Here is a 10,000-nt window from a genome sequence, read left to right as displayed (position 1 = left end):
GGCAGTTACTTTGGGTTAAATAGATGTCAAAGATTCGGTGATAACTCTTTAAATATATCAAAAAAGTTTCCAGAAGCTCTTGAATAATAATAATAATAATAAATGACTTTACATGCTTCACCTCCTGGTGGTATCTGTTAATATTAACCTTCATTTCACATAAAATAAATCTCACCAAATTCCAATTTCTCTATAACCTGAGACATTGCTCTCATTCTATATATCCTTCACTTTTCAGTTTACTGAATACCGTAACATCACGGCACTTGATATGTCCTATTATTTTTATCGAGAATGTCACTTCTGTTTCCGGGAAGCTTTCGTGTTACACCTGTCTTCACTGCAGGTGAAGGCTTCTTGGTTAGAGACATATATATTTCATACGTTTTCCCTTAATACTTAGGTTATCCTTCGCTTATAGCCTTGTAGACCAGAGGCCAAAAGTAATCATGCTTAGATTCCAGTTACAGTTGGTGTACTGGTGGGTGGTAGTCCCTGAGTGATCATAGTGCCTACCCAATAGTTAACCGAGCTCCCAAGAGCCCCATTTTGGTTCACTGAACCTTACAGAGATAGGGGATGGGTTCTTAACTCTTCAATTCCTTTACATGCTTTGTTAAGGTTGTCATTCAAAGACTTTCATCAGAATTCGCGTAAAGGAAGAAACTTTTATCAAGGCCAGATTTGGAAATTACCTAGGAGAAATAGCTGTACAGTTCTTAACCATCTATTCGATGATCATATATTTGGCCTCAATGTCTTCCTAAGCTTTTTATTTCCTTATACGTTTTTTCGTAAGTGGGAACGAAATTAAAAGACTTGGCATAAGTGTGTCCAAGATGATTCCGGAGGGCTGAAAGCAAAGAGGTTCATGTAGTTACTGAAATATATGTATATATATATATATATATATATATATATATATATATATATATATATATATGCATTGTATATGTAAACAAAAATGTATCTAAAATAAAACTAAAACATGACATAAACAGCCCAAACGATAATAAATGTATTTGACATGCATGATATTAACTCAAAAATATCAACAATAGATATCCACTTGACAAGTGAAAAGCAAAAATATCTGACAAACTTGATATAATACAAAACACAGAAGATGTCTAGAATCTCCGTTATTCCACGAAAAATGAACTTGGCATATTTTCGTATTTATGAAGTTCTTTATTTACAGAAATTGGTCTAAAGTAACATTCGAGAAATTATATGCTAGCTAATGATAGGATTCGTGTTGGTTTAATGGTTATGCTTTCCTTAATATAGCCATAAGATGTCACTCACGGTGATGACCTCAGCTGCACACTTTCTTGTCACTTTCTTTTGACTTTCTTTCTCTTCCAATATCTACTTCTTTTTGGGTTCAGAATTAAAAATGATAAATACTCTTTCCTCGTGATCTTAGATTCGTCACAACATCGAGATGGTTCTTGTTCAATTCCATGAAGAAGAAGAAAGATCTGGGCTCATTTCGTTCAACCAAAAGCTCCCCCTAGTGATCTAGGTAGTGAATCACGTACCGAGTAATTATTCTCTTTCGACAGGTCGTAACCAGGGTGTATAAGGGTGTGGGACCTACAGTTTCGCTGAAAACCTGAAAGTAACACCTTTTGAAGTCACTTAGATAAATGTAGAAGTTGCTAAAGATATAGATTTCGAAATTTTCTGTCATTAAATTCAAATGGCTTCTAATGGCTTTCATGTGTGGCTATATATATATATATATATATATATATATATATATATATATATATATATATATATATATATATATATATATATATATATATATATATACAGAGAGAGAGAGTACTCCGTGTTCAACGTAATAAATTCTTAGCAAAATTTCTTTTACTCGCATGTTGAATGCCTTGTAGTGCTCTCTTGCCTCAGCAAAGAATTTCACTCATTCTAAGGAATGCTGTCTTGAGAGAGAGAGAGAGAGAGAGAGAGAGAGAGAGAGAGAGAGAGAGAGAGAGAGAGAGAGAGAATATATCCATAAATCAATAACATTAAATTACCAGGACCCCCAATTAAGATTTCTTCGATTCGAACAGTTGGTAACATGCCAGTAAACACTTAGAGAGAGAGAGAGAGAGAGAGAGAGAGAGAGAGAGAGCTGGCAATGATTACGTTGTTAAGTGTGTGAAGAGTGACTACAGATTATGTCTCTCATCCTGTTGACTTGAACGTGTTACCTTGAGAGCAACTCACGAAGTGTAGAGAGAAAGAGAGAGAGAGAGAGAGAGAGAGAGAGAGAGAGAGAGAGATAGAGAGAGAGAGAGCGAGAAGGTATATTTTTTAAAGTAATTCTTCGCATAAGAGAGAGAACATGCTTTGTTATTGTTTTTACTTTAGGACGAATCATGCTATGACCATCTCATTGGGGGCTTGAATAATCCCATAGTAATTCTTTTAATCAATTCCTGAGCATTCTTATAGAGACACTGATATGAGGCCACGGAAAGCATACTACGAAAAATGCTGAAAAATCAGAACGTTTTCACCGCAAACTTCAAACATTAAACATTATCAAAACAACCTCTTTACAAAGCTTTTACTTTCGTGTTTATAAATGTCAAAATCCCCAATTTTATAATATGTTCTGAAAATTGATATCTCAGCTATGTGGAAATTTCTTTTTGTAGGATAGATATATATATATATATATATATATATATATATATATATATATATATATATATATATATATATATATATATATATATATACATACTAGCATACACATGTATGTATATAACTACAGTTACAAAGTATCGATTTTTATCATTCACATCTAATAACAACATGATAAGACCAACCTATGAGAGAGGCACTGAGCTCCAACACCTGATCATATTTACGCCTCTGCTCATTTACCAAACATGACTTTCTCCCACCACGGTCATTAGCTGGCCCGCTACGGGCATTGCTCATAAAACAAACCGTCACACGCTTCGCAGTCCTTAAATAATTATGGCCTTTGGAGAGCCTCATCAACAGCTGTGTATTCACTAACCCTGACGGCAGGTAATATATATGCACGAACGGAGAAGTCTAGTGGATTTTGCTAAGTGGAAGGTTTGTTTATGTTAGATTATTTCACCCGATTTCGGTCATTTTTTGACGGATTTTGCTAATTGGAGGGTCTCTTGTGCTGGATGATTTCGCTTGTTTTTGTTAATATTTTTCGACTTTAGTTCGCTTATATGTGTTTTTGACTTAAATATTCAGCAAAGAAATAACATCCTCCTGTTAATTTTCTTTGTTTATACTTTAATTTCTTATCTTTACAATGAAATGATTCCCTTACCGTTAATTTTTTTTCTCTGAAATATATCTTTAACTTAAAAAATCAGCAAAGAAATGAGATCATTCAGTTAATATTTTTATATTTCAATAATTTTATCTTTTAAATGAAATGTTTTCCTGCAGTTAATTTTACTCTTTTAAATATGCCTTTAACTTTGAAATTTAGCAAAAAAAATGTGATCCTTCTGTTAATGCTTTAATCTTTTTACCGTTTAAATAAAAATCTTCCCCGGTGGTAAGTCACGCCATACTTTCTTTAGTTTTTTTTTTCTGGTCTGGCCGGGAAAAGAGCGCTGAGTTCACCGTCCCTTGACTTTATACTTCTAAAAGGTAATGAAATTACTATTTCTTAGGAGTGTTTCTTCCACATGTGTCTCCTAAATACAAAAACTGTTTACTATTAATATTCAGTATTTTAAGTATTTTCTCAAACACAAAAAAATTGGTCGCCACACGTATTCATTATTATAACTATTTTCTTAAATCCGAAAAATGTCACTGTTCGTATTCATTATTACAACTTTTTTCTTAAATATAAAAAAATGGTCACTATTCGTATTCAATATTTCAAGTATTTTCTTAAATACAAAAAATGGCCACTATTCGTATTTATAATTTTAACTATTTTCTTAAATACAAAAAATGGTCACAGTTCTTATTTATTATTACAACTACTTTCTTAAATACAAAAAAATGGTCACTGTTCGCATTCATTATTGCAACTATTTTCTTAAATACCAAAAAAATGATCACTATTCGTATTCATTATTTTAACTATTTTCTTAAATACAAAAAATGGTCACGGTTCGTATTCATTATTATAACTATTTTCTTAAATACAAAAAATGGTCACTGTTCGTATTCATTATTTTAACTATATTTTCTTAAGTACAAAAAAATGTTCACTATTCGTATTCACTATTACACCTATTTTCTTAAATACAAAAAAAAATGTTACTGTTCGTATTCATTATTATAACTATTTTCTTAGATACAAAAAACGGTCACTGTTCGTATTCATTATTACAACTATTTTCTTAAATACAAAAAAAAAGGTCATTATTCGTATTTATTATTAGAACTATTTTATTAAATTCAGAAAATTATCACAATTCGTATTCAGTATTATATTTATTTGCTTTCTTACCAGAAGAATCAATAGTGCCAGCTCACTAGATCACCTTTTCTTGTCCTTACCAGTAGTCAATAAAATTCAACACCTTGATAGCCTAGGCCAAGAAAGGTAGCACTGGTCTGTTGACTCCACTAAGGACTGAGGAGCCTGGTTACCTGATATGTGGGCCAAATGAATAATGTGCTCACCTGTGCTCACTTTTCTGTCGGTCTGTTTGAGTGGCTTGATTTCAGAAATCTTTGAATAATAGTTGTATTGCTTTTTATTTGTTTTGTCTGGTGCTTTTGAAACATTACGGCCAGTGTAGCGAAGTAAGACATGCGTAAGATATGTGTATGTCCTTTGTAATAATAATAATAATAATAATAATAATAATAATAATAATAATAATAATAATAATAATAATAATAATAATAATAATATAGTTTTTCACACTCAAACGCACAGAAATGCATTTAAAATTACCCACAGTAAGCAAGATCAACAATTGAAATAAGGCTCTCCAACTTGAAAAACTTAAAACACTTGAAATAATAATGACTTATTTCTTTTATGAAAAACTCTGACGTAACACAAACTAAAAAATACGAAACTAAAATGAACCGGAACAATAAAATTAGCTCCGTATTGTTCCGAAAGTGAGTGAAAGTGAACTTTATTACGATTTCAAAAGAGTTGAAAAGCATAAAACAAATGGTGTTTGAATACCTACGATTCCCACGGTTTAGAGAAGAATAATGGACACACTAACCGTGGAATATGCATATATGCATTTATGCTTATTCTCGAAGAGAGAGAGAGAGAGAGAGAGACAGAGAGAGAGAGAGAGAGAGAGAGAGGTATGTGTCATGAAATGGCTTAGAATTTGTAAAATCAAATCCAGAAAAACTTATACTTAAGGAGTTATTCATAAAATGGATTTTGAGCGAATTCAGTTTATCTCTCTCTCTCTCTCTGTATGTATACACACACGCACACGCAGCATCACACACACACACACACACACACACACACACATATATATATATATATATATATATATATGTGTGTGTGTGTGTGTGTGTGTGTATGTATGTATGTATGTATATATATTATATATATAGTTATATGTATTATAAATTATGTATAAAAAAATATAATCCTTAGAGAAAATATGTGAAAAATTCCGTTAAAATGAAACAATTACTCTACTATTTATTATTACACCATAACCTTTACAACAAACTAACCATTTTTCGCGACACAACACGTACCGTTCATTTTATCTTTCCAATTGCGATTCTAAAACTGGAACTGAACGAAGGTCGAAACCCCAGTCATTTCTTCTTTTTTTTTTTTCCTAAACGAACGCACCCTGTCAACAGAAACGCGATTTCCCCTCGCGAAATTACACCGAAGGTGACCTTCTGTAGAGGAAATGAATATTTACTTGGCGCCGTATGCACGAGGTATGAAGGTTTCTTTATAGCATCATATTCAAATCCCTTTCGTCAGCATTTGATAAATGCATGATGAATAAGAGTTTTCTAATTCATTATGCAATGAATACAAAAGAGCTGGAGGTCAAAGTCGAACTGGCTACTCTTTTGAGATGCTTTGAATAACATAACAAATCAATCCTCCGAATCGCTATCGTGTTCAAGGGCCAAAGATTTGGTTGGCTGTCAAAGTCTAGTTCAAGTACTGTGATAATATTGTAAAACTCTGGTACTCATATGGATTCTTTTTAATACAGCTTTGCCTTTGTGAAGCTTGGTCTGATAAACTAAGTGGTTATTCAAAGTAATGTTTTCAGAAAAAATACTTAATTATTAGATCATAAGTTTAAATTTTTGTTGCATATTGACAAACCATTTCATCATTGTTGAGGCCTATTGAGAGAGAAATAAAATTACATACCTAGAACATACTTTTCATAGTTGTCATAAACGATAGTGTCATACTTTTATATATATATATATATATATATATATATATATATATATATATATATATATATATATATATATATATGTGTGTTGTGTGTGTGTGTGTGTGTGAGTGTGTGTGTGTGCGCGCCCGCGTGTGTGCGTATGTGTATGTGCATGTATATAAATGAGTATAATAAGAATAAATTGGAAAAAATTCTGGACAAAGTAGCTAAACAATTAGCAAAAGGACATTATTATATAAATTTCGATTCACATCAACAAAAACATTATCCATACTTGACAGAAAAAAAACATTAAAACAAATAAACCTTAAAAAACAACTGTCCAGACCATATACAGTTTTGATACAGACCAAATGAAACTAATAACCCCAACGAGAGACAGAAATCCCAAAGTGAAAACAAAGAAGAATTATTTAGGAAGTCAGTCACTTTCAACAAAGATTATCCCGTCACTAGAAACCTGAGTATGACAGGTGGAGAGTTCCCGAGCTCTTTAGGAGATTACAAACGACCACAACATTGGAGCCAGATGATGTAAATTATCCAATACATTTGGAGAATATGATTTAAGAGGGAAGAGATATATGTTACGTTCATTGGATATGTAAATTGCTTTTTCTTTTTTTTATAGAAGAATGAAGTTTGATGAATAAGACGAGATTCGAGGAAAATTGCAGATACAGCTGGATTCCTGGGAGTGGATATGCCAGTTGGTGTGCCTTAACTAGAAAATTCATTCCAGTGTCTGATTGTTAATGATAAGAGAGATATATATATATATATATATATATATATATATATATATATATATATATATATATACAATTTATTGTCAAAAGAATTCCCACAATTTAGGCAGCTGAATTGACTAAAATCTCACCATTAAAGTTGACTTAATACTAATTTCCAATTACGAAGCTGAAATAAATACAAATACTTCAGGTCATCCTAAACAAAGAGCTACTAAACTCTCGCCAGATTCAGGAGTGACTGGAGTTTTCCAGGAAAACATTCTGGAGCTAGTTTTGCTCTAATTCCTGACCAATTACTGTAGAAAGGAACTGGAAACTACCGCTTTCGGAATTACGCATCGCGAGTAACAAAACCACGAGACACAGTAAAGGCAAGGTTCTAAAAAGAAGGACAATTACGTGTGGTACGTAATTTCCAGTTTTGATTCAAGGACATGTACTTGACTATAAACAGAATATTTAAATAAGACTCGAAAGCGCACGCAAATAATTAAAGCGTAAACTGAAAATAGCTTAAAGGACGTACAAGTTACTACAAGTACAGGTTTAAAACAAATAATAGAACAGGCAAATAACTACAAGCAAGGAACTATATTATAAGACATGCAAATATCTACAAGCAGGGGATTGCAAATAGATTATAGGACGTACAAGTAAAGGATTGCAAATAAGATATAATGGACAGGTAAGGAATCACATCGTAAGACAAAAACAAATAAGGCACCAAGGAATGTAAATATACAGGCAAAAGTTTGAAAGTAAAGGGAATAAACGTCCAAGTAAATAAAAGAAGGAGAAGAAGCATATCTTAAACAGACGCTGTACATTCCAGGAAGTCTAAATAAAATGAAGGTATACCTTGATTAGAGTAATTTCTGCAACCTCGGACGTAGGACTTCAAAATCACCAGAAAATTTTAAAAGATTTTACTTAAAGATGACGTGTCCTGGTAAGGCTAGAATTTACTCTTTGTTCCAAAATAATTTGAAGGTGAATATTCAATAGAAGTGGTTTGTTGCTATTTTTGTTGAATTTTATTTTCCTATTTATTTTATCTTGGACATTTTGTTGAACGTATCGTAGACTCATTGGTAATGTTCAGAAATAACCAGAATATTAAGGAAAATGAATTTTAATTAACACAGTGAAAATTAGGGTTAGATAACCTGTATATACAATGACACAAATTAATAACTGACAAATGTTAAGAATCGAATAAAAACGGAGCAAAAAAATGAAAAATAAAAGACACAGAAGCAGGGAAGAATTCCAAAGTTTTCAACAGCCATTGGGCACTGCAACCTAAGGATTATGGAACTTAAGACATTGCATATTTAAAGAATTGACCTGTCTGGTGTTTAATGGCAACTACCCCTCTTCCAGTAGAGCTGGGTTTGTCTTCAATGATAATGATTCCGCTTCACAATACACGGATACAGAGGGCCATTTCATAATGACTATTCTTCTGAGGAAAACTTTCCCATCATAAGGGACGTTCACAGACGAACAATGGCCCATACGAACGAAGGCACAGTGGTATAAATTCTTTTATTCCATCGTCATTTTTGGTAAGATGTTTTGCATATGGAAGGATTCAACAGGCTGATGAAGATAGCCGGTGAATCCCTCATTAGGGTGGACTTTCGTCCGTATTGTCTCTACGTCAAGAAGGATTTCAAAGGAAGGATTTTAAAGGGAGGAAGGACTTCGATGGATTTCAAAAGGCAAGATACGATGGGCCGCCTTCTGCGTGGACAGGCTGTAGAAGCTATACAGCTGGCTCTTTCTCTTCACACCACATGACTCATAACGCGTTCGCCACCACCACCAGCAGGAGCCACGAACACCAAGAGCCACAGACGGTTCGAGCCACAACAGTAGGAACCTCCTCCTTCCCCTTCCCCTGATCCTATACCTCCTCTCCCATCTTCTTTCCCTTCTCGGGGGACTCGTGGTAGCCCGCGCGCGCGTGCATAGACAAAACTCTCACTCGTCATTGGAACGGCGTAGCGGACGCACGTGTTCACTTACCTCTGGCGCGTTACTTCTTCTTCCAATTTTCATTCCGACGATCCGAGAGTTCTCGTACGTAACCTCGATTGTCTCCCGGGCGCCTAGGTCGTGAACTATCGTAGAGTTAGTTCAGTTCTTGAGTTAGTTCAGTGCTTGAGAGTTGGTCTTGCGGAGTTCGTGATGCTAAGGAGAACCTGTTGAACGTTCAGCGGGGGCCTGACATAACACAGGAAGGGAAAGTGAACTCCGAGAGTTCCCAAGTGTGGTGATATAATCTGAGACACGCACCCACAAACGGGTTCTTTTCCTCCTGTCTAGAAGTGACGGTTCTTCTTTCTAATCAGCCCTGTTTAACTTACCTAAATTGACAGTGAATGGTTCCTTTTACTACGAAGGCATCGGATTAAAGAATGTAATTACTGAAAAGCCTGAGCCATATTCCCCAAGTGTGAAATAAGATCGGAATCGTGTGTGACATTTCGGAAGAAGGAATATACCAGACAGGGGCCCCATTTCCGTAGAGACTACAGGCATTCTCCATTTTCGAAGAAGGAATATACCAGAGTCCCCCATTTCCGTAGCAACAGCAAACATTCTCCATTGCAGCCTCTCAAGGAAACAGAATGTCCAAATACGAGAAATTCAACGATTCCGAAGAAGGCGGGGAGACAGGAGTGGCCAAGAAGGCCCAACAATACGGTACTACAACGCCACCAGATGTGGAGGCTGATGATCCAAGTATTAAGGAGAAGAAATCATGGTAAGTTTATTCGTTTGTTTATTTATTGTTTAATCAGAATTTGCATTCGATATATTGTTTTACGGCAAAGG

General features: G+C 34.2%; 2 protein-coding genes across 4 annotated transcripts in view; one reads left to right on the top strand and one right to left on the bottom strand.

The window, feature by feature from the left end:
• Window positions 1-10,000, bottom strand: part of LOC136855378 (solute carrier family 35 member G1) — a 138,240-nt gene that overhangs the window by 13,175 nt on the left and 115,065 nt on the right. The gene's annotated exons all lie outside the window — the stretch shown is intronic.
• The window catches only part of LOC136855377 (carbohydrate sulfotransferase 1-like), a 129,271-nt gene continuing 128,412 nt past the window's right edge, over window positions 9,142-10,000 (top strand). Inside the window, exon 1 of one of the 2 annotated variants that reach the window (XM_067132310.1) lies at window positions 9,142-9,929. In XM_067132310.1, the coding sequence (XP_066988411.1) occupies window positions 9,793-9,929 (137 nt within the window). In that variant the 5' untranslated portion in view covers window positions 9,142-9,792. The remainder of the gene's footprint in view (window positions 9,930-10,000) is intronic. The other variant, XM_067132309.1, reaches the window with a different exon arrangement.

This window comes from Macrobrachium rosenbergii, chromosome 31 (assembly GCF_040412425.1).
Source record: "Macrobrachium rosenbergii isolate ZJJX-2024 chromosome 31, ASM4041242v1, whole genome shotgun sequence".
In the NCBI taxonomy this organism is placed as follows: Eukaryota; Metazoa; Arthropoda; class Malacostraca; order Decapoda; family Palaemonidae; genus Macrobrachium; species Macrobrachium rosenbergii.
Note: the sequence above shows the minus strand (reverse complement) of the source record. Positions and strands in the feature narration are given on the sequence as shown.